General features: G+C 36.7%; 1 protein-coding gene across 1 annotated transcript; it reads right to left on the minus strand.

Moving 5' to 3' along the window:
* Window positions 1-65: 65 nt before the first annotated feature.
* Window positions 66-25,730, minus strand: col17a1a (collagen, type XVII, alpha 1a). Its single transcript, XM_051703299.1, has 50 exons — window positions 25,667-25,730; window positions 25,485-25,541; window positions 24,880-25,029; window positions 24,015-24,509; window positions 23,198-23,240; window positions 22,985-23,016; window positions 22,795-22,842; window positions 22,372-22,506; window positions 22,191-22,289; window positions 22,053-22,100; window positions 20,460-20,531; window positions 19,848-19,901; window positions 19,601-19,765; window positions 19,209-19,289; window positions 19,075-19,113; window positions 18,648-18,779; window positions 17,868-18,125; window positions 17,693-17,743; window positions 17,544-17,570; window positions 17,400-17,426; window positions 16,072-16,134; window positions 15,859-15,963; window positions 15,549-15,611; window positions 15,263-15,352; window positions 14,779-14,814; window positions 14,650-14,685; window positions 14,455-14,517; window positions 12,939-12,974; window positions 12,774-12,845; window positions 12,655-12,681; window positions 12,461-12,496; window positions 12,319-12,354; window positions 11,714-11,800; window positions 11,424-11,459; window positions 11,285-11,350; window positions 10,103-10,186; window positions 9,900-9,962; window positions 9,728-9,787; window positions 9,629-9,655; window positions 9,476-9,508; window positions 9,004-9,120; window positions 8,349-8,396; window positions 8,094-8,219; window positions 7,423-7,536; window positions 7,106-7,234; window positions 6,456-6,596; window positions 2,387-2,449; window positions 1,945-2,265; window positions 1,712-1,792; window positions 66-837 (listed from the first exon to the last, which is right to left on the minus strand). The coding sequence occupies exons 1-50, from the start codon at window positions 25,728-25,730 to the stop codon at window positions 788-790; spliced, it is 4,386 nt and encodes a 1,461-aa protein (XP_051559259.1). The 3' UTR covers window positions 66-787.
* Window positions 25,731-25,988: the final 258 nt, after the last annotated feature.

Below are 25,988 nucleotides of genomic sequence, written 5' to 3' on the forward strand. Positions count from 1 at the left end.
TAAGCAATTCCACAAGGCACACTTAAAAAAATCTTTATTTCTCAGTAACCAATTTTTGCAAATGGTCCCACAATGATGCTACTGGACTTTGTAGTACAAATCATATTGCTGAACAATAACGCATGTGTATTATAAAGAAAGCATTTAAACAAACATCCATTTCATGAACCAAAATTAAAAACCTCCACCTCAGTCTATGCTAAATGGAGTCCCACCATTATCTTTTTATAATGAAGAAGAGATCAAGTGATTTAAAAGAAGACTTGCATAGAAATAATTAAAATGTGACAATAAAGGTGAACTTCAATATATAATGCTTGTTGATTCAATGTTAAAAGTGCACTCAGTAACTTTTGTCTTTGTGTCATCTTGGACTTACACTGACACCTAGTGGCTTGGATGCAGCGTCATTTAAAATCAATAGTTTTCAGTTTCAGATGCCATTGTAGAAATTTTGCATTCACAGTCAGCCATGATTACTTTAATCAGTAAATGAACACCTATTGCAAAATTACAATTCATGTCTTTAGGAGTTCAACTTTTTTAATGAGGAAAAAATTACTGAGTGCACCTTTAATATACTGTATTTGGTAACATGATAAAAAATGATACCTTGAAATATGTACAGTACATATATATGTTTGATTTAAAAAAATTAAAAAATAAAGCATTAGTAGCTCAAAGTGAAGTAGCTAAAAAAAAAAAAACATTAAAGGTTTTAAAAAAATTCCATTATTTTTATTATTTTTATTTATTATTATTATTATGCTGCCCTTCCGCCATTGGTCTAGATTCCTGAGCTCCTCCTCCTCCTTCGAGTTACATATGAAGCCTCACCTGTGGGAAAACAAATTGTTATATGTACAGGAAATATATCTGTCGACATGAAATAAGTGCTTTTTTACTTTTAAACTTGACGTGTTGTCAGAGGCTATACTCCATATAAAACAGCATTTTTCTTATTTTATAATTATTATGCATGCAGCTTTTATGACCTCAAATTAATTGAGACTACATAGATTATCTGGAATAAATACATACACCGATCAGCCACAACATTAAAACTACCTGCCTAACATTGTGTAGGTCCCCCTCGTGCTGCAAAATCAGTGCCAACCCGCATCACAGAATAGCATTCTGAGATGATATTCTTCTCACCACAATTGTACAGAGTGGTTATCTGAGTAACCGTAGACTTTGTCAGTTCGAACCAGACTGGCCATTCTCTGTTGACCTCTCATCAACAAGGCGTTTCCGTCCACAAAATTGCCACTCACTGGATGTTTTCTTGTTTTTGGCACCATTTGGAGTAAATTCTAGACACTGTGAAAATTGTGTGAAAATTCCATGAGATCAGCAGTTAAAAAAAACCAGCCCATCTGACGAACCAACACGATATTAGGCAGGTGGTTTTAATGTTGTGGCTGATCGATGTACACTGTATATAAAAAAGTATGTCACACACAGGACCATTTCAAATGAACTAGTGAATGCAATAGTGACAGAACCAAATATTTTTAATTTTGTAAATTATTTTTGTTGTTTTTTTATTTTATTTTTTATTTAACAGAACCTTTTAGACTTGGATTGAACAGATCCTAACCTTCCCTTGTACACTCATATAAAATTAAACTTTAAATCTTGATGTTGATATAAAATTTAATGAACACATTAGGTGTCAGCTGGTCAAATATGTGAAGCTAAAACATACCCTTTCCCCCTTTTTCTCCTCTCAGTCCATCTCTGCCTGGGAGACCTGGAACACCAGGATAACCTTGGATACCTCTCTCACCTGTAGAACAGTAAAATATCACAAAGCAGCTGCAATAGCAAACATGAAACATGGCCGCTGAGAAGAGATCAAAACATCTGTCTGGCAACGTAAAGGAATATTCCATGTAGTCCAGATGCATTTCATATGGACATGTCATAAGTAACATGTACCTTTCTCTCCTTTGGTTCCAGGATATCCAATCTCCCCTTTCTGTCCTGGATTACCTTGTTGTCCAATCATATGATGTTCTGAAGGAAGCATAAGGAAAATTATGCATGTAGCTCCTATAATATATAAAATGTAGACTTTTTTTCCCCCAAAAAGTTTATTCATGCCTCTTATGAAGTTTACAATCTCAGTCATGTTGGCATAAGGGAATTCTGGGATGACACATGGAGGTCCAGGGGGCCCTGGAATCCCTGGAAAACCACGTGGACCTGGTATCCTTTTCACACCATCTTGGTCAACCATGTCACCTAGCAAACCATGAACTGTGGAGGAAAATGCAAACACATAAGAAAAAACAATTCCTAAATTCATTAAGTATCTACCCATATTTTGTCCTTTTCAAGGCCATTATAATGTTGACACATAGACTGTAGGGTAACTTACACCTAATGTAATCGGAGACTTGCTTAGCGATGGCTGGATAATCCAAACGCTGATCAGGATCACCTTTAATTGAAAGCACAATACAAAAATTTATTAAAAAAAACAAACTGCTGAAAAGACACTGCTGACCTCTCTATAAACTGACAACAATAATTGATATAAGCTTCAAAGCTAAATCCAGACATTTATCATAATAAAACAAAGGCCAGCTCAATAGCTTCGATCTACTTAAAAAGGTAATCTGTATTTCCCATAACTGGTGACATGGAACGACATTTGCAACCAATTTTACTTCTGTAATGTGACATCTCTGTGAGTTAATCAGAATTTTCATTGAAAATAAATGGATTTTATTCATTGGGAATTGATCGGAAGGTTAAACATTTATGGAGCTTATTTTCTGCCAATTTTAAATACAACCCCAATTCCAAAAAAAGCTGGGACAGTATGAAAAATGCTAATAAAAACAAAAAGGAGTGATTTGTAAATTATATTCACCCTTTGCTATATTGAAAGCACTACAATTACACATTATATGATGTTTTTCCTTGTGAATTTCCTTGAAATTTTTAAATGTACAGTAATTTCAAATCAGATGATTGCAACACGCTCCAAAAAAGTTGGGACAGTCAAGTGTTTACCACTGTGAAAGATCACCATTAATTTTAATATCACTTATTAAGCATTTGTGCACTGAAGACACAAGTTTGTTAAGTTTAGAAAGTGGAAATTTCCCCCAATAATCCATTATGTAGGTCTTTAGCTGCACAATTGTACGGGGTCTTCGTTTCTGGATGGTGTGCTACATAATGTGCCACACATTTTCATTTGGATACAGGTCAGGACTGCAGGCAGGCCAGTCTAGCACCTGCACTCTCTGCTCACAAAGCCATGCACTTGTAATCCGGGCAGTATGTGGTTTGAAGTTGTCCTGCTGGAAAATGCAGGGATGTCCCCGGAAAAGACTGGATGTGCTGGATGGCAGTATTTGTGGAATCAGCGGCGTGTGGTGTTGACTAACAAAGGTTTACTAAAGTTATCCCAAGCCCATGTTCATGATATCCATTACAGATGAATGATGTATTTTTAAGACAGTGATGTCTGAGGGATCAGAGATCACATGCATTCAGAAATGGTTTTCGTCTTGCCCTTTACGCACCGAGATTTGACTAGATTCCTTGAATCTTTTAACTATATTGTGCACTGCAGAGGGTGAAATGCCCACAGTCCTTCCAGTTTGTCTTTGGGGAACATTGTTCTCAAAGTGCTGGATTATTTGCTGAAGCATCCATTGGTAAATTGACAAGTCTTGAACGATCCTTGCTCTTGAAGGACGAGGCTGTTTTTGGAGGCTCCTTATACAGTATACAGAATTATGACACAATTGCCTCACCAGTTTAACATCTCCTGTTTCACATCGCCTAGTTATTTCAACTCATCAAATTATTATTAGTCTTAAATTGCCCCGTCTCAACTTTTTTTGGAGCGTGTTGCAATCATCTGATTTGAAAAAAACTATGAAATTCTCAAGGTAAAACATCATATAATGTGTAGTTGTGAATATAATTTACAAATCACTCCTCTTTGTTTTTATTAGCATTTTTCATACTGTCCCTACTTTTTTGGAATTGGGGTTGTAAATAAATACAATGATAAATGATGAAAATGAAAACCCCATTAACCATCCAGTTTTCATTTTCACAGTGAGAAAGCATCATCCCTGTCAAAATAAAAACTCAAATGCAATTGATGATTTGACATTCCATTTTCACTGCAATCTTGTGGCAAGACTGCCAATATTGAAATGCAAAGGCAAATATGAAAAAGAAATTGTAAATGTATTTTTTTCCAAAGCTTTTTATAAATGTTAATGCAATAATAATGACAGAATTCAAACTTCACTTCAGTTTTAATTGTATTTTTTTTTATTTTATCTTGTATTTAAAGTCAACATGTAAATTCTATGTTATGAGTGGGTGGTGCTCAAGAGAGGATACTTTAATACAGTGGTTCTCACACTAGGGGGTGCAGAGGGGTTGTAAGTATAATAGGGTTGTTAATGATTAATCAGTTGTCAATTATTTACCATTATTAATATAATCGATCAATAATAGTAATTAAAAAAAGAAATGTGGAAGATTTAAAGCATTTACAATGCTGAGGATCTTACTGTATTTCAATGAGAGGAATACCTGGAGAGATGCCAACTCCATCACTTCATGTTTTCCTATTATGATACTTATGATGACATAATGCTTTATAGGTATTTAGTATTATATTCACAGACACTTTGGGAATATGTTAATGGGGTTTTCATTTTCATCATTGTATTTATTTATTTAAAATTGGCAGAAAACAAGTTCCATAAATATTATTATTAATAAATCATAATAATAATAATAATAAAGGAGAATCTGAATTAAAGCATATTAAAACAATGCTTATCTCTGGTAGGGCTGAACAATTTGGACAAAAAATCTATTTATTCTGAAAAATATTGTGAATGCTATTTGAACTGCAATGTGATTATAAACATTTTAAAAAACGTAGTAAGTGTTCACTTTTAATAAAAAATTAAGTCATGGATAAACATGCCCTACTGCCAATAGTTCAAGAAAGGATGTTCACACGAGTTCTCTTAAAAAGAACCAGACTTAATAAATAAAAAATACAGTGAAACAGAGACCCCGTTTCCACTTGGTATTAAGATACATTTCAGTGATCCGATCACATGTGGTCAGCACTAAATACAGGTCTAAATGGGATCTAAATCATTTTGTAATCAGATCACAAAAACCACATACAAATGTGGTCAAAAACACATGTGAACACATCACATTTGAGGTGTAAACGTTAATCCGTCCTGTATGCATCCCAGCCGCAGCGAAGCACCACCTCTTACCTGTCAATCAACCGCTGCGCTAAAACAAGAGTTTAAACTTTGCCGATTACAAGCGGCTTTAAAAGGAAATAACCGACCGATCAGAAAATATTAAAAAGCAGATACACGTCACAATCACAAAAGCTTCACAAATCTTCTTTAGTGTGTCTGATATCAACATCGATGAGAAACATGAACACCTGAAGCTCCTTTAATACAGGTAATCCACTAAAATAACAGATAATTCTGATAACTGACATGTTGCATTTGTGCTTAGACTTAATTTCAACCGCATCTGGAAGAAACAGTGCTCCAGCTTTCTTTGTCTTTTCTGACTTTGTTTCACTGTATTATCATGCAGTAACACAATAGCATAGTGACTGATGTATGTCGTCATGAAACAGAGACCCTCCCCTCCAAATCAGAACGCAAGTGGTTACAGGAGACGCATTTAAGTGACAAGGTGTAAACAGTGATGTGTCTCACCAGACCACATGTGATCGGATCACCCGAGACACATCGTAATACCATATGGAAACGGGGCCATAGACAGAGAGAGAGAGAGAAAATAAAAACAAAATTCAAATCACCTTCACATTGTATCCATTCACTGTGTACCTGTATTTGCCTACTTTGTGATAGGGTCTTAGCTCACTTTTCATGCAGAGAAATGCTCTCATCCACTCTTCTGTCCACAAAAACCCGGTGATACGAGGTTACTTCAGATTTGGTTTGTAACTTTAGCGGCCAAGCATATTTGGAATTAAGCAAATGTGCAATTAGTAAATCTAGAGCACTGTAAATATACTGTATACATACAGTAAGCACAGCGAGCAGCGCAGGCAGACTATTTATTTAATTAATAAATGCAGCACTTGCGGTTTTATAATCGCACTACGCCATATCACGATTTCGAATTTATTTCGTTTTTATTTCGATTAATTTCTGGGATGAAGCTGTTTTAGCAAAACCACTCTAATATACAAGCACTCTTTTATTCTGCCAGTTGTTTGTTTTATAAATAGCTCATTATAAAATAATTTTTGTGTTATTCAATGTTTTTGTGTTATTGGCTGATGTGTACATACTGAAATGCCTCTTGAGGACAATAAAGATTAAAGAACAATAAAAAACTGATGTAACAGTAGTTTTTTTGGGGGGGGGTTGACATTGTTAACACTGTCTTACTCTTAAGATACTCTTGATGCTGTGCGCGGATCTGCTGTTGGTGGTCGTTAGCAGCGTAAGACACTAGTCCTCCGGAGGATCCTGGAGGTCCTTGGGGTCCTGGAGGACCAGGAGGTCCTGGAAGACCTCTGATACCAGCATCTGAAACAAAGGGTTGATACAAATGGAATATCAAATCATATTTGAATGCTTGGTGCTTCTGTACAATGTTCAAGGAACAGTTCATCCAAAAATGAAAATTATGTCAGCATTCACTTGTAACATTAACCCGTATAACTGTATAATGACTAAAATATTTAGTCTGTTCCTCACACACATTGAATGACTTCAGAACACTTGGAATACAGCACAGAAGTTTTTGTCATTTTTTAAGCTCAACAGCACCCATTCCCATTCAATTTATTACCTTTGGTAACTTCACAATTTCTCCTACGTGTTTCTTGGAAGCAAGTCATACTGGTTTTAAATAACGTAAGGGTGAGTAAATTATTACAATTTTCATGTTTGAGTGGAATACTATTAACAAACCCTAAACCTGAACTGTTTCCCATAACATATACAGGTAGATCAGAATATCATCTAGAACATATGAGCCAAGTGCTGACTATCTAGGAGGTCCTAATATACTGTACAATTCACATCTAACCTACCATTTATCAGACTGAGCACTCGTCCAGCGACTTCCTGAGTGTTAAAGCCATATCCACCTTGGACACCTGGGACACCTGGGGGTCCTGGGGGTCCTGGAGGGCCAATCAGATACTGTCTCACCTCGTCTCCTATAAATAACCAAAAAGTGGATTCATTTAAAATGTTGCAAAAAGAAGAATTGTGAAAAGTGTGAGTTGATTTTTCAATATGTTAGTTGAAAGTTACAATAGTAAACAGAATACAAAAAAGAAACCCTAAAATAAAAATTAAAGCCTCTTAATGACAGTCATAGAACATTTTACATTTGCACACTCACTTTGAAGGTAGTCGATGACACGGTTAGCCAAAGCATCATCAGAGGCTGAACCAGATGGTCCTGGTGGTCCAGGTGGCCCTGGTGGACCAGTCAGGTATTCTCTGATGCCATCACCTATAAAAGACACATAAAATATTACATATTGGTATTTATATTTATTTCTTTAATATTTAATAATTTATTTATAATAAATATTACATAAAATAAAGTTATGGGGCTTAAATAGCACCTTTGTCTATTATTATACATTTTTAAAGCCAACTAGTTTTTTTACAATTTCTAAAGAAAATGAGAGTGGTGTTTGCTCATAGAAAAGTCAAAAGTTGAGAAATGGTTGCCATGACATTGCTATGCAATTGCTAAGGTGTTCAGCGTTGTTTTAATGCGTTCCTGTGTGGTTGCTAGGGTGTTCTGGGTGGTTGCTAGGTGGTCAGGTCCATCCTTCAGTGCAAGTCTATTGGATATTTTCACCCTATTTATCGTCTGCCAGGACGAAAATTGTAAGTCTGATTGCTTAGAAAAATAAAAGCACACCTCTTTTCAACAAGCCACATGGTTTGAAGGAATAATTAAAATATTATTTCCTAAATGTTGATCCTTCATGAGATTTATCAGGGTCATGCATAATATGAAAGTTGTGCAGAAACATTCTTCACGCCTTTAAAACTTACTTCTGAGGTAGTCTGAAATCTGTTGAATAGAATCTGGTGAGCCGCCACCAGGAGCACCTGGAGGCCCAGGAGCCCCTGGAGTTCCAGGTGGACCTGGTGGTCCCGGAGCGCTTCTCGATCCTCCACCTTCAACAAAAACAATCACATGGAAATCTCTTTTCCTCAATGAAGAAATGCTTCTTGGTTTGACCAGGTTCATGTTAATATACTGTAGAAATTAGAACAATGATAACTATAGACACCCCTTTTGCCTACCATAGGAATATCCTGGAATTCCAGGGGCACCTGGGACACCAGCATCCCCTATATATGATAAATATTAACACAATTTTAGTGCAAAGATAAAGAAAAACTAACATTAACTCCAATGTAACAACAACTTTAAAGGAATGTTCCAGGTTCAATACAAGTAAAGCTCAGTTGACAACATTTGTGGCATTACGTTGATAACACAAAAGAAAATTGCAACTCGTACCTCATTTATCTGCAAAAAACGTTGCGGTTCCAGCAATGCACTTAGAATGGAAGGGAATGGGGCCAGTCCATAAACATTACAATACACATTGTTTCAAAAGTAGAGCCACAAGGCGTAAACATTATACTTGTTAACATGATTTTAGTGTGATAAACAAAGGGATTTACCTGCGTTAAGTCTTCATGAAAACAAAGTTGTAATATTGATTATAATTCATACAGAAAAGGTTAGTAAGCAATTTTATTACACTAAAATCATGTTAACATGTATAATGTTTACCTCTTGTTCCTATACTTTTGAAACAGTGTGTATTTTAACATTTTTGACTGGCCCCATTAACTTCAATTGTCACTTGTACTGAACCCAGAACACTGCTTTAATTTAACACACTAACATACATTTTTCTTTGCATTGATTCATTTTGCTCTATTGTACCTTTTGGACCCTCTGGTCCCATGGGACCCATTGGTCCTTGAGGTCCCTGTGGTCCTAGTGGACCCTCAAGTCCTTGTTCTCCACGAGGTCCAAGTGATCCTGGTTGTCCTGGAATACCTGGATTCAGAGCAAAATAATGCGAATTGGAGAGCTGGAAAGACATTACAGTGGCCCTGAACTCTTAGATCACACATAAAAATGTATTAATGTTATTGCATTAGATAATAAAATATCAAACCAAGTGGCATCTGCAAACAAACGATGGAAGACCTTTTCTCAGAACGTTTGGTTTGACAACCGGGAAGTGTCCAAATACGTTTTGTCTTAATTTTGAACAGTATCTAATTCTTTATAGTTAAAAACCTAACAAACTTTTTTTTGTGAAATGCTTTGCTTGAAAAGTTTGTGAGCTTGTGCTATCTTCTGTATTACATAATTAATCAATATTGGTATTGATATCTAAATCACTTACCGATCCCAGGTTCTCCAGGTAACCCTGGCTGGCCTTGAGCAAAAAATGATCAAAAACAAGTTTATATAATGCTAAATTTCCAAATTAAGTCAAAATTATTTCATCATCATGTCTATGTGTGATAGTATTTGATGTATGTATCAAAAACCTTACCGGGGAATCCTTGAGGACCAATATCACCTGAATAGAAAACAAACATTAAAAAGATGTTCCAGGAAGAACCCAATGTTATATAAAGGATAATGGATGTACCTTGTGATCCCTTTGGTCCAACAGGTCCAGGAGGCCCAGGTGGTCCAGCAAAGAAGGTTTCTGATTGACCACAAAAACCTCAATCACTCTATCAAATACTATTAATTATGTATTTGAGATCCATATCTCAAAGTACCAAACTCTAGTTGTTTAAATGAACTCAGAGGCATACCTGAGGTGGGTACAAATCTTCCTGGTTCACCTTTTTCACCAGGAGGACCAGGCTCACCAACACCTTTTGGAAAACAACATAGGTAAGGGTTTGTAACATAACTGGCACAGTTGGACAAAAAAGTATGTATTTATAAACTCTCCTGCAAAATTAAAAAATAAATGCCTTAAAAAACAGAAAGGTCATTTGGAGCAACTAAATACCTGGTTTACCATCCTCACCAGGGGGTCCGGCTGGTCCTGGCGGGCCTGGTGGGCCAGGAGGACCAGGTTCAGCAGCAGGTTTCTCTGTTCATTTCACATTATGAGCAGATTAATGATACAAATCACAACGTGAAGGGTACTGAGGCCCTAAACTGCAAGGTGGAAAAAAATATATTGGGGCCTTTTTTTTAGGTCCCAATATACTTCAAACGAAATCGAACAATGAATGGGTGTAACATTATTAAGAACAAAAACTGACCAAAAAGTGTTTTTGCGTTCGTTTCAGTGGTTTGTATCAGCTCATCTGGGTGAACTTTTTGGAAAAATTCTTCCCGGCTGCTAAAGACCTTCTTACTGCCATTGGTCCACATCATCGGTAGGTGTGGCCTGGAGCTCTACCTACTTTGAGACTGGCAGCTAATTCCTGTTTACAGCATTCAGTCAGTCAAGATCAGTCAACATGAACACACCGGCGTGCAGTTATTAGCGAGATAATGCAAATGTACCTACATCTGTACGATCTTTCGCTTTGAGAAATTTTCTTTGCAATAGTATCAGTCAATTGCAATAACAGTGTAATGATGCATATTTTGGGTGCGTATGTTAGCGCGTTAGCGGCAGAATTTCAAATTGTAAACAAGACAAATTAAACATTTTCTACTGCATATATTAATTTAAATCATCATCAAGTGGTTAAAACAACTTCTTTTACTGACCTCATGTGAATTCTGCTCATAGAATGAGGCATAAAGTCATTGATAACACATTTTAATATCACATTAGTTAAGGTTTTACTTTAGCGTCCTCTAAACACCTCCCAGAGCTGTGTGGCAGGTGTCTGAATGTTCACAAATAGTATACCGTTGCTCAGCTGTTTCGAACTTATTTTTAGCCTTGAACGAATAACAAAGAAGAAATTCTCTGGAATTATATAGGGGCCTTTAGTGTCTCCCTGAGCCTATGTCTTACTTTTTTTTTTTTTTTTTATTAGTAATTAGAAAAAAACATTCTGAAAAAAAACAAAAAAACAATTAAGGAGAGAAAAAAACATTCAGAGAGAATACAAATTTTAGGACAGGCTCAGGAAGGCTAAAAACGAAGTAAACTAGTTAATTTTTTTTTTTTCACTTTGCGGTTCAGGGCTTCCACAGTATGGAGATTTTTGAAAGTGAGCACACTTACTCCCTGCAGTCTCTGAAATGCCAGGCTTGCCAGCTTCTCCTTTCTCTCCCTGATCTCCCTTTGGACCTTTTGAGATTTTAATGTCAGTGAACTAAAACTTTCAAATTTCCACATTTGAAAATAATTAAAAACACCTTACCAGGATGACCAGGAAGCCCAGCAGGGCCAATGGGACCTGAGGCAAAAAAATACACAAAAGTGCAACTCAGTGTGTCACTTTTTTAATGTTATTTATTTTTAATATTTTAATATTGTCATCAAATACAAAATACAAATTTTCAACTCATACTACATTTTGTAAAAACTGACAGAAGACAAACATTGACAGTGCAAGTCCATAGTTAATGGTTTATTTCTATAAATTGTAGGATAAACCAGAACATTAATTGGAATATCTGAGATATTCTATGATGAACATCCTGATCTTACCTGATAGCCCAGGTGGTCCAGCAGAACCTGGAACTCCAGGAGGTCCAGGAGGTCCTGGTATGCCCACAGTGTTAGCACTGGATCCAGCTAGAACAAGAGACAAGAGCATGGGAATGATGTCACCATCAAATTCTCAAGACAAAAAAACCAGAAACTGTTTATTATTCAAGACAAGGCTTCATAAATATATGGAATATGTATACACACAAACTGTAAATCTGTATAACTGGGTTTTTATATTTTCTAAAGGTTTTTTTTATATTCTTTTAAAGTTGTTGTAGGTGATTGCAATGGTGTTGCTATAATGTTGCTAAGGTGTTCTGGGAGGTTTTTAGCTTGTTGCTACGTGGTTGTTAGGGGATAGCTTGGGTGTTTAGGGTGGTTGCCTATGGGCTCAAGTCAAAAGACGCATCTCTTTGATATTCTGGTTCGAACATTTTTACTGATCATGTAGACAATTAATAGCACATGTCTGTAGCTCAAACGGTGTGATACAAATATGTGCCTAAATTTAATACATAGGGTTCAGGGTTTGCTCAAATCAGTAACCATAAGAATACTCAATAGTAACAGTGATGCTTGCACTAGAAATTGTCTTCTCTTACCTGCAGAAATAACTCGTCCAGGCTCACCTGTCTCACCTAAAGACGGAACAGAATGTATGATATTTGATATGTATGATACTTAGGACTTTATGTGTGTAGTGAATACATGGGGACGATTGCATAAAAATAATCATAAAATTACCTTTAGGACCTGGCTGGCCTGGAATACCTGGCAAACCTACAATTAAATATCAAGATAGTAGGACTCAGATGTGTCTGGTGTAGGTTTAGTCTACAAATGTCTACAAGCCTGTTACTTGTGGCAATATCCACAAGAAAAAACCTCCTAAGCCTTTTTTATTTCGTTAATGTGGCTGAGAAGAAGTGAAATCAAACCTGGTGGTCCTTGGAGTCCTGGTGTACCTGTAGATGTTCAATTACAATTTTATGTTTAAGACCATAAAAGCAATTATTATCATTTAATTCGGTCTAGGTGGAAAACCTTTCTTTTATACCTGGGATTCCTGCATCTCCAGGAGGTCCCTGTGACCCCCGAGCACCAGGCAACCCAACTGGACCTTGATCCCCTTAAATTCAATTGAACGAAAAATTATTAGGTCCAGTTTACAAACTGCATGCTTGAGAAGAGAAAAAGAGAATAAAGACTTCCCAAAAATTACCTCGATTTCCTTTAACACCATCTGGTCCCGGCACACCTGTTGTAAGTGAAAGATGAAGTATTGTAAATGAAATATTTTTCCAGGTGTGACTCAGAAAAGGCTGTTTTCTAAATGTATATGTGCAGATTCTAAAAGTGACAAAGACTCTCTTAGGTTTTGGTGTGGACCGTTTGACGTGAGAGTTTGATTAATTTAGTTGGTGTGAAAGCTGTTGTCAGAACATGGGTGCACAATATCCAATATCTGGGGTACGGTTGATGTGGGCTGCAGTATGGTTTGCAATCGGTATATGTCTGTTTAAAGGGATAGTTCACCCAAAAATGAAAATTCTCTCATCATTTACTCACCCTCATGCCAGCCAACACATTTGAAGAAAAATAGAAAAATATCTTAGCTCAGTAGGCCCTTAAAATGCAAGTGGATGGTGTTCCAACATTTAAAGCTCCAAAAAGAACAGACAGTCAGTATAAACGTCATCCATATGACTCTACTGGTTAAATTAATATCTTCTAAAGTGAAACAATCACTTTTGATTTGAAAAAGTGTAAAATTATATTTTAGTACTTTTTAACTATAAATAATCGCTTCAACAGCAGCAGTATGCGCGTGACATAATCGCGTTGGCATGTTCACGCGAGAACAGATGCACGTGCGACACACCCGGAAGAGCAGTGCTGTTTACAATGGAGTAGGAGGAACGCTGAACAGAACCTTCGCTGGTTTTGGTTTAGATCTGTATTTGTATCTGTTTGTTTACTCACAATAGTGCATTTGTGTGCTCATCCTGGATGTCTCAACCGAGAGAAAAATGTGAGATTACATCCATAACATGTCAACGCGAATACATCACACAGGACTGCGTGAACTCCGCCCTCTCGTAAATGCACATATGGCTGCTGACCAATGACCAATACGGCTGCAATGATTTTTAGTTAAAAAGTACTTAAATATTGATCTTTTTCAAACTAAAAGTGATCGTTTCACTATTGAAGACATTAATTTAACCAGTGGAGTCATATGGATGATGTTTATGCTGACTGTTCTTTTTGGAGACTCAAAGGTCTGATCACCATCCACTTGCATTTTATGGACCTACTGTGTTGAGATATTTTTCTTCAAATTTGTTCTGCTGAAGAAAAAAAGTCATACACATCTGGGATGGTATGAGGTTGAGTAAATGATGAGAGAATTTTCATTTTTGGGTGAACTAGCCCTTTAAATTTGCAAAGCTATTCTGAAAGAGTTCAGACAAAGCAATCAAACCAAGAGTGAAAGCAGTCTTAATGGCTGTCCACACAGGATACATTCAGGATACAACAGAACTGAGACAAGTTTTTGAAAGTTTAACTATTTTTAACTTCACATGGCATCTTAACAACATGGCGATACAAGATGCTGAAAAACAGTGAGAAGTGACACAACGACCGAAGTCTGAATCGTGTATATACACAAGCAATTTAAAAATTACTCCATCATGAACAGTCCCTTAGACTTCTCTTCCTATGACGAAACCTACCTGCTGATCCTTTAGGACCTTTCTCACCAGGAGGGCCTGCTGGTCCAACCTGACCTGGCTCACCTGACAACAAACAGAAGAGATTTTCATATTTATATTGTTACATACTTCATGACATTTCGAATTCAAAAGTTTGTGTCTTCATATAGCAACGAGTGCTTATAATATATATTGTTGTGTCATAAGATCACCCACCAGTGGCACCACGTGGCCCTCTCTCTCCTTGATCACCTAATTTTGAAATAACAAAAAAACATTTTAACACAAATATCAGTATAAAAATGATTTTATTCCTTGCAATATGTATCTCGGTCTTTGACTGACCTTTGACACCAGATGGCCCAGCAGGTCCTTTCTCACCTGAAAAGATGAAAGCATAAAAGTGTTGATATGATAATTCTGAATAAGAAAATGCTAAAACTACCACCCCTGGAGTTCACAAGTTCGAATACCAGGGCGTGCTGAGTGACTCCTAAGCAACCAGATTGGCCCGGTTGCTAGGGAGGGTAGAGTCACATGGGGTAACCTCCTCATGGTCACTATAATGTGGTTCTCGCTCTCCGTGGGGCACGTGGTGAGTTGTGCATGGATGCAACGGTGTGAAGCCTCCAGCGCTCAACAAGCCACGTGATAAGATTGAATGTCTCAGACGCGGAGATTCGTCCTCCGCCTCCCGGATTGAGGCGAGTCACTACACCACCACGAGGACTTAGAGTGCATTGGGAATTGGGCATTCCAAATTCGTGAGAAAAGGGGAGAAAATAAAAAAATAAAGAATGCTAAAAAAGAGCACTAAGGGGAGATTTACCCTTGGCTCCAGGGTCACCAGCATCTCCACGGAAGCCTTGTGGTCCAGGAGCTCCTGGAAGACCTGGCATGCCTTGTGTGCCTGCATCACCTGACAAAGGAGATTGTGTAGGTTACAGTATTTCACAAAATAAACAACAAATCTACATTCATCGTTCATATTTAGATAGTCTGTTAGCAGTGCACTAAGTAAAGTTTTCCACTTAAAGAAATTAATAATACTTTTGCACTGTGATATTTCTCTCCTTGTCTTTGTCTCTTGATGTGAGCTGAAGGTCTTACTATACCTTTGGGTCCCATGGGGCCAGATGGTCCTGCTGGCCCAGGTGCACCAACATCTCCAGATGAGCCTGTAGAGCAAACGCAGAATAATTAGCAAGACTATTAAAATACTTTCTTGTTCTAGGGGCCTTGTGTAAAAATGGCTATAATATAAATGAAGTTCCAAACATGAGTTCGGGAGGAGCTTGTTCATCTAGGCCTGTGGAGGCTGCCAGCAGCCCCTCCATTATGGACAGCACGACAAAATCCATTTACCAAAATGTACTATATGAACCATAGACTCGTGAACTGCTATAATAATGGCAGTGGCATCACCTTTTTCTCCTTTATCTCCGATTCCTGGAGGTCCTGGTTCTCCTCTGGGTCCTGCTGGCCCCTCCCGACCTCTCGGTCCAGATAAACCATCCGTTCCTGGTTCACCTGTGAATAAAACACACACTTAGTTGGTGTGAACTACAGTACCAATCTTCAAATATCATGGCAACCTTTGAATGGAAGAGGTTACTATTTGGTGTATCTACACCATACCTGCACTTCCTTTGGGTCCTCGTGGACCTTCCTGTCCAGGGTGACCAATGAGACCAGGAGGACCTGAGGAAGAGCCATTCATTCCTTTAATTTATTACATGACTCTCTAGAATATTTAATTCTGATTGGTCAGTCACAGCATATAATGATCACTGCATTGTTCAATTAATAAACAGTTTACTACATATGTGTGGTAGTTTCATGCCACTCTGTGGTCTATTGTAAATATTAAGTCTATGCAAGAGAAACAAAAGGAAGATCTGCACTCTGGAAATGTCTTAAAAAAATAGTGGTTCTCTATTGTCTAAAAACAGCAGCAGGTGAATAAAACCAGACCTTTCCATCCAAGGCCTTCTTCAGTGTACAGTTTAACATTTACATTTAATAATGTATAAACCAGCATATACACTGGACGGAGCAGGGCTGAACCTTTGCGATGTGTCCGCCCGGAATCATTATAGTGACGCACACACCACAAACACACACACACACAATAGCCATGATCAGATGATAGGTATACAACCTCTTAACGCTATTGGTTGTACAAAACCAGATGGGACTTGTGGCAGAAACCAAGCACTTTGCACCCTCTATAAGGCGCAATTTAATTACCACAGAAGCACGTCAAATGTAAACTATCACTAAAATGCAGAATGAGACATTTTTGTCTGAAAGCGCTTTTCATGTGGAGTTCAAAGCGACGTTTGATGCTGGCATTGGTGCCCTGACGCGAATCGTGAATGCTGCTTCACGACTGCTTTAGCGAAGAGGATAGCCACAGTCTGTGGAGGATGATAGTTTAAGAGATTTAATGCGCATTGCAATGAATATGCAACCTATGATTGCTTAGTTCTCTTAATTAGTCAAACTCCCACTTAGACTTTGCGAAACATTTAATGTTACTTGAATTGGTGCTATTTTAGTGCATTTTTATCTTTATACTGTGGAAGGTTTTGTTTGGATAATGTTAATAAAGCATTATTGTTACATATTATTTTGTTTTCTTTCCTAAGAAGGAAATAGGTGCATTTTGACAGGAAAAGAAGTATATATAGAGTAAAATTTCAGCACTTTCAAAATCTGTGATTAATCGCTATTTATGAAAAATTATGCGATTAATTGCAATTAAAAAATTTTATTTGACTGACAGCACTACTTTAAATAAATTATAACTTTAACTCAAATCAATATTTTATAAACCTTTGAAAAAAACCTTTTCAATTAAATCTTTAATTGGGCAACTGAATGTGTAACAAGCAGGTTTATGTACTTTTGCTAAATGAAAGCGCAAACAACTGTGATTCAAAGTATTTTAAAAATGCTCTCACCTGGAATGCCAGGAAATCCGGATTCACCTGCAAAATCACAGAGAACCGGTGTGAAACAGCAATTTTACGAGTAAGCATGACTAATTGTAAAATTGCTGTGCAGAATGTCACAATGATAATTTGATGTGTTGTTTTGAAAAATACCTTTAACTCCAGGAGATCCTTGGTCACCTAGAATTAAATATAAATGTGAAATGTATACAGTATATCAGCAAATCTGCATTAACACATTTTTCACAGTACATCTCTTTCAAGTTTATCTACAGGTGTATGTGTTTATCTGAATGTAATACCTTTTGGCCCAGGTTCTCCCCTCTCGCCTTTAATTGATGTTGCCAGTGAAGCTGGAATGAGATGATGATGGATGGTAACGAATGGATGATAAATACATATTTATAAAAGGAGGGATGGATGGATGGATGGATGGGCATTTTAGCCTGGTCTTATTTTACCATGAAAACTAAATACCTCTAACAGTGTCCGACTGCAGTTCAGATCTGAGGATGTGTTGGATGGTCCTCTGTAGAACCACAGCGTCTTGTGGAGCAGATGCCGATCCCATGTTTATAGTGTTATCAGAGCGGACACCAGGGACATATGAAGATTCCAGTGGATCCATGATGTTGATGGCAGAAGAGGAGGATAAACGGCTAGTGCGAGCAGAGGCTGCACTCGCTCCACCATCAAGAGCATCCACACGAGCTTTCAGTTTTCTGACCTCCTCAGCTAGACACAAACAGAGAGAGACATTCATGACATAGGAAGTTGTCTCAGTATTCAACTTGTGCGCAAGATTTGAGATGTGAGAACAAGCTTAGCTGGCTGTCTTTATATGGGACCTTAATTTACTCTTTAATAAGAATATTAAGCAATCCCAAACTCACTACACAACATTGCCAACAGTAGGCTACCCTGGGCTAAATCTTATTATTTCATAAAAATATGTAAATTTGTTTGCACAATTAAAGTAACACAATGTATTGTAACGCAATATAAAGTAACATAACATAACATAATGCAACATAATGTAATGCAACATAACATAACGCAACAAAACAAAATGAAACATAAAATAATGCAACAAAATGTAATGTAACAAAACAAAACAACAAAGCATAACTAAACAATGTTACATACGTAATGTAACAATGTAAAGTAACTTATGATACAGCACTCTTATGTTACCATTCTTATCTCCAAACTGCTAAATCAATTGGGAGAGTGAAATCTTTTGAGACTAAAATGTACCCAGTGCGATGAGACCACAAAGGAGACCCAGAAGAAGAAGAAGACCAATGATCAAAGCCAGAAGCCACTTCCACCATGAGCAGCAGGAACAGAATCCCAGACCTGCACTGCCAGACTCTTCTTTACGGATCTCTGTTGAAACATTGCAATATGACACTATCAGCAAAACAACATCCTTTATGTCTACTTCATTAGTGCCGACATCCATATATTGTTTATTAGACATAAATGTAATATTTAAAAATATTATAATTTTATTAAATATAAGTGCAATATTAAATAGATAATTATTTTATAAAAAATATAAATATATCCTTTACATAATAAAAATTAATACATTAAAATAAAAGTACCAAAAATTACATTTAACCATTTAAGTTGTTAATTGTTTTCAGTAATAATTAGGGTTTTTCTATAGGACATCTACCTGCATAGGTGGCCTTGTCTTTTGTTGATGTCTTGGAGGCTGAAAGCACAAATTAGGGTTTTATTGAATACAATTTAAGAAAGAATTCATACATTGGTGAGGAGGTTAATATACTAGTTAGTGACTTCTTTAACTGAATATACCAGAAGTGGTTGTTTCCATGGTGCTCGAGATCATCTTCTTCTCCCTCTTGAGTGAATCCTCGCAAAATGTATCTGTAATATGAAAAACTCACTTATCATCACAAATAAATACCTTAATAACTAAACTGTACAAATGTACATACTATATGTCAAACATACTTTTTTCTAAATTTCCTTATGTCCTTAATGTTAAACTCAGAAATGTTTTCATGTTTGTATTTCGTAGAGTTAATTATGCTTGTGTTACTACCAGGTTTTACACTCTATAACTGTAAACCATAATGTAATTACTAAATAATTGCATTACTAAATTGAGGTACTAAAGTCTGTGAATAAAAAAATTAAGGTCCAATTTAAAGTATCTGGTGTCTGATGTCCTCTACCTGTTCCAGCACTTATGGTTGAAGTGGTAAACTGTTTGCCGGTATTTTTGGACATAATCAGTCGCTCAGTCTCTTTCTTAGCTGGAACATTCTCCTTCCCAATCGCAATAAACTTGCCATCTTTCACAAACACATCATCAGATGTGATAGGGCTGCTCGGAACAGCTGGGAATGTAATGAAAGGTTTTAATTTGGCAATAATGTAGTTTAATACTGTACAAATTGGAAATAAAATAACTTGCCTTACCAGTAACAGTAGTGGCCAGTCCAGTGCTCCCAACATTCTTCTGTACTCCGTACACTAAAAGTAAATACACAACAGTGTTGGGTGTAATCTGATAAAAAAAGTAATTAGTTACTGTAATCTAATTACTTTTGTAGTCAGAAAGGTGGTGTAACACATTACATTTTAAATTATTGGCATCAGATTACAGTTACTGACTATCAATGAAGTGAATTACTTTTTAGTATTTGGGTTACACATTTTTCTAAAATATTATATATTATTTACTGTATGTAGAAACCATTTAAAACAGGAATTATGTTCATTATGTACATCTGTTTGTGTTTCTGTGACAGCTGAAGGGACAACAACGACAAACAAGGTTGAAATGTAGACATTATTTTGAAATCGTTGAGCGTTTCTGAGAAAATTGTTTTGGAAAGTAACTTAAAAGTGAAGTAATCAGTAAAGGAATCTGATTACAATTTTTTAGAGAAGTAGTTAGTTACTTGTAGTAGATTACTCTTTTTGAGTAATTTACCCAACACTGATAGACACACATAATGAAGATCTTTGCATGGTGGTTTATTGCATACATTGCTTCAGTGTGTTACAGATAAATAAGGCTCAGTTTACCTTGACCAGCACTCACTCCATTAGCTATAAGAGCACCTCCAGAAGTTGACAGGTTATTCTGCATCCCATACACTGTGAGGAACACAAAAGAAAAGACCCACTTCAAGTACTGTGTATATTTTATGATGGGTTGTGTATATTAGAATATAACCAAAGCTCCCTGAATTTAAATGTTTGATATTCACAAGCATGCACAAGTATATGCATTAATTGGATATGACGCAAACTAAAATATCTTTACAAGAGTAGAACTATCATTCTACGATTGGCTCACAGATTTTAAAGGATTAGTGTGGAATTATGACCAGTTCTATTAAATATATAAAAATAAATATAAATAAAATAAAGAGATACGTTTAAGGATTCAGAAAATGTTAAAACAAAGAAAAGTATCGCCATAAAATAAAGAAAAAATATTTAGGATTTTGCACTATAAGTCTAGGTCACTAATCAAATGACATTATGACATTCACCATATTAACTTTGAACATTCTCAAATCATGCTGGGATAACATGGTTTTGCTTGTGCGGAGTTCATGCCAACACAAGTGCATAATACAAAAAGACATTTTGAAAGTCATGTATAATAACCAAAAGTAAAAGTGCTTTATGTGGTAACATCTAATTGACAAAAATATTATCTAACATCACTGAAATTAATTACATTAGGTAACACTAAGAAAACTCATTTTAAAAGTTATAGGTATAAATAGCTCCTTAAGGCAACAACTGCTGTTATCACTTTTTACAGTGTAAAATTTTCAATAACACTTTTCACTCAAATTGCTATTTTGATCATTTTATTAAAAATAAAAAAACAAATTTTTGCATTAAATTAGAAAAAAAAAAATGCAAAAGCATTTTAACTAGTTATTTCAGAATTTTAGACCCTAAATATTTGTACAGTATGCAAGGGCGTAGATTTGGCTTGAACATTGGGGGGGGGGTTACAGTTTGTACAGTCCTCTATGTTTCTGATTGATTTCCGAGTACTCCGTTCCAAAAAATAAGGCTGGGCATAGAAATGCATCAAATCTTCAACTACAATCTCTTCAGACATGTTTAGTAAGTCCTGTTCTCTGTTTTGTGTGCAGCTGTGTTCTGTTGTCACTATCGCTGTGGAAGACCTGTTTTTAGATAAACAAAACAGGTTTTCGCTTGAACACCCCAATGTCGCGAGGGTGCTGTGTGAACTGTTGCTGCACAGGATATCAACGGTCAGTGAACATTTTCACTAAATATTAGATTTCTGTTTGTTTCTCACCAAACCTTATCATATGCTTTCATACCAATCACGAGTCTCATGGAAGATTAATTTATTAGACTGATGAATTATATTTTTGTGCCCTTTTTAAGCTTGAAAAGGTGGTCACCATAAACTGTCATTGTATGACATCACTGAGCACAACATTTATTCACAATTTCTCCCTTTTGTGTTAAGAAAAAGAAAGAAAGTCATACAGGGTTATAACAACACAGGGGTGAGTTAACAATGACTGAATTTTAACTTTTGGGTGAACTCATCCTTTATTTCAATTGTGGTACAGTGCAGTGTTTAGTGTTGCCTCTAGAGGTCAGTATAGAAGAAATTACCTGCACTGCTTATTCCAGACGAGCTGAGGGTCAGGTTATTCTGCAAACCTACAGAAACAATACAACACATGTTCAGAGCACCGTAAAAATGCATGTACACAAACACAAACACATGCATATCCTCTGTCCCTATTTAACCTGTGGGTGATAAGGGTTGTTGCAAGGTGGAATAACTGAGATTATTGGGGTTGGTGTAGTATCCACTGAATCCAGCATCCAAAACTGAGCCATCATAACCTGTAAAACACACATAAGTGTGAAAGGAATGTCTGTGCTGTGTTGTGTATCACAGTAATATCTGTATTTGTCTGTGTGGTACCTGACTTGCTCTCATGGCGTGTGTCCACGCTGGCTTTTTTCGGGATGGGTAGAGTGCTAGTGGGGGAACGAGGTGGACTGATGCTCCCAGAGTGACTTCCCTTCAACAATCTCTTCACATCATCCAGCTCTGTCCCTAAACACAACAAAATACCCTTCATTCTCTATACACACACACACACACACACACACTCACATAAACTGATGTTTATAAACAAGGTGATGATACACAACCCTTCCCAACAACAAAAAAGCTATTATCTTACAAAATAATTAGGTTACACAACTCAAAATATGAAATAACAAAATTAAAGTATCATATATGTGGTTTAACTGAAAATATGTCATTTCAAATCAGTTGCATTGTCCAGAGAATTTAGAGCACTAGTGAAATGAAGGTGATTTGAACATGAGTAACACTGACATCTAGTGGAGGGAGAGGCACTCTGCAATCTGGCTCTGATCTCACTCTCTGAAAAACAAAAAACAAAGGAAGGAGACTTAAAATAAATACAGAGATATTATTTTGATATTTGTATTCGGTAATACAGAAATAAAGTTAAAGTCTGAGACTCTTGGGGAGTTTATGGTGCCACTAATTCGAGTTTAAGTACCTCGTGTCTGAGTGCGACCTCTTGTGGCGGCACTTGCCACGGCTGCAAATAAAAACGAATAGTGACGTTCAATACAAGTTGTTGTTGTTGTTTTTTTTTTGTTGTTTTTTTTTTTTTTACAGAGATTAAACGCATTAATTGTCAGTTTCTTTGATATAGAAGTACAAATGGAAATTTATACCAAAAAGAAAATACTAACTGGACATACCGTACTCTTTCTTTGTGTACTCAGGGGAAGAATTGCCACTGGAGCTCCCTGAGGAAAAATATGTCACAGATATACTGGATATTAAATCTGATGTTTATTACAAATGTATATTCAGCATCTGTATGCGTATCAACATTATAACGTAATGTGCGTAATGTTAAAAACTAAAAAGAAAACCATTGTGGTTCTGTGATGCTATCAAAAGATTGCGTCGTTGTTGTTGACATACAGTTTCAACACTGGCTCAACCAATGGTGTTTGGGGCAGGACTACTTGTCTGACCAAAGGAAAATGAAACTTGTTTGAAAACAGTATTATTTGTGCATTTCCATTTGATGGCGCAGAAATTACACACTTCACCTTTAAACACAGTATGAGATTATTATAGGTGCAGTCCTCATTAAAAAAGTTTAACTCCTAATGAAATGAATAGTACTTTTGAAACATGTATAAGATCATGAGCACTCACATGAAGTAACCTTATAAAAGCTGTTTTATTCTACACGGAGAGGGTCCCCTCATGGGGGCTGCCATGTTATGATCACATAACCAGACGAATACTACTCGCTTAATCTCAGTATCTTCCCTGTTATTAGACTTTTTTTTTTTCTCATGGATTAAATTAATTATGGCTAACTGTGAATAGTTATTTCCACAACGGCATTGGTCACTGAAAACTATTGCGTTTAAATTATGCTGCATCCACACCAATAGGTGTAAGTGCAAGTTTAAGAAGACATATTCAAAAAAATAATAATGAGTGCACCTTTGATATAACCCACAGCAGAAACAAAACGTGGGAGGTAATGATCTTTGACTTACCCTCATATCCTCCAGTGTGAAGGGTCAAGCTGGTCTTCCTCTCTGTAGGAACTGTGCTATAACTCATGGTTTTGCGCGTTCCAGTTGGAGAAGAGGAGCTGAACTTGGATGCAGTCACTGAGCTGGAAACTCCTCTGCCAGACATGACTGCAGAGGAGCTAGCGCCACCTCCTCCACCTCTGGATATGTTCATACTACCTCCAGAATCACCTGCTAAACTGGACACAAACTCAGAGGAGGAGATGGACCTGAACCCAGCTGAAAAATCTCCAACTGCTGATGAAGAACCGCCAACTGTTTTTACAGAGGTAGAGATGCTGCTGGAGCTTTTAATTGCAGAGCTAGAGCTTTTAACCATAGAGCTACCAATCGGTCCAGCGGTTACACTGATCTCACGAGAGGCTCCTGATGTTGAAGACAAAGAGCCACCTTCAAATCCACCAATCACAGAGCCTGCTCCTGAACTGCTGCTGTCTGAACTTCCAGACGAGGAGGCTGGGTAGAAGAAGGTACAACCTCAATAAACGGGCAAACAATCTCACAAAAGTGCTGGAAAATACAGCTAAAAACCACCTTCTGGTAGTTTTACATGGTTTCTAGTTGAAGCAGATCATTTGCTGGTCCAAGTTGGTTTACATGGTTATTCAACTGGACCATTTGTTGCATTGGGCTAAAGTCAACTTGGTAGACCATCTTGGTCTACCTTGTTAGGGCTAATATAGATCACCTTGGCTAAGATGCTGGGGACTTGGTTGCACTGGTTAGGCATGTTCCAAAAGACAGGTGATACGACCTGTTCACCAGCAGGGTTATTTTAGCATAAGATTCCATTCAAAATGTGTGTTAATTCAGACTGTGGGCTTACAGGATATGACATAACTTCTGGAACTGCCTCCTTCAGCACTGCTCTGAGTTTTGATCTTCTCCACCAGAACAGCTCCCCCTGAGCTAGAGCTGGAGTTGTTCACAATAGATGTCAGCACCTGTTGGCTGCTCACTGAGCTACTGTTCCCCTCTAGTGGGGAGAACGCAAATAACAAATAGAAGTGAGCATTCAATGGTTTAAAATATTTTGACTGAGTAGAAAGACTGAACTAAGTACTTACAGTATGTTATAGGCTTTATTTTTTCGAATAAGTGTAGTTACTTGGTCCCAAAAAAATACATTTACTTCTGTAATTTTAAATAAGTTTCACTTATCAAAATTGTATGTAATGTCATTTAAACAACAGGGCATCAGAATAACGTTCTTTTCGTTAACGTTAGTAAATGCATTAGGTATTATGAACTAACAATGAACAATCTTTTTTTAACAGCATTTATTAATCTTGGTTAATGTTAATGTATCAAAATACTATAATTCATTGTTTGTTGTTATAAGTGAATTTTGCATTATGTAATGTTCATTTATATAGTTAACTTATGTTAACCAATACAAACTTATTGTAAAGTGTTACCATTTAAACTTACTTGGTGGTAGAGATGTCAGTCTTGTGGTGGTTACAGTTTCTGTATGTTTCTGGATTTCTGTAGTTTTACACAATCAAGTCAATAAACTAACTTAAGTATCTTAATCAGTACACAGTTTCCAATTTCCCATTTTTTCCCCAATCTTCCCAATTTAGAGTTTAGTGTTAGTCTTTGACGCTCACCTTTTCCAGAGCCTCCGGATCCCCCCTCTACTTTGACAATCTTGGTTGTGGTTAGCTTGTCCATTCCATGTTAACTACTGTAAACCAAAGAGAACAAAATTCTGCAAATTCAGTTTTCAGACCTACTTTATTATACCGTTACTTTACATTGTCACACATCTTATGAGTATGTTGATGCAGATTAACTATAATTTATCTTTTTTGTAGCCTTTTGAAAATAATTCAAATACCCTCTAACATAAAGAGTTGTTCAAATGCAAGCAACAAGCATTTCAATGCAACTCTTCCAGACAAAACGTCCAGACAGAATGGTGTATGTATG

The sequence above is a fragment of the Myxocyprinus asiaticus genome, chromosome 7 (genome assembly GCF_019703515.2).
Source record: "Myxocyprinus asiaticus isolate MX2 ecotype Aquarium Trade chromosome 7, UBuf_Myxa_2, whole genome shotgun sequence".
In the NCBI taxonomy this organism is placed as follows: Eukaryota; Metazoa; Chordata; class Actinopteri; order Cypriniformes; family Catostomidae; genus Myxocyprinus; species Myxocyprinus asiaticus.

Bases quoted from the DNA above. Each gene is read 5' to 3' on its own strand.
- col17a1a (XM_051703299.1), bottom strand. From the start codon at position 25,730: ATGGACAAGCTAACCACAACCAAGATTGTCAAAGTAGAGGGGGGATCC. The intron at 22,843-22,984 runs GTACTTAAACTC...TTTGTTTTTCAG, and splicing joins AGGTCGCACTCAGACACGAG to AGAGTGAGATCAGAGCCAGA. The intron at 18,126-18,647 runs GTACATTTTAGT...GTTTGTGTCTAG, and splicing joins TTGTGGTCTCATCGCACTGG to CTGAGGAGGTCAGAAAACTG.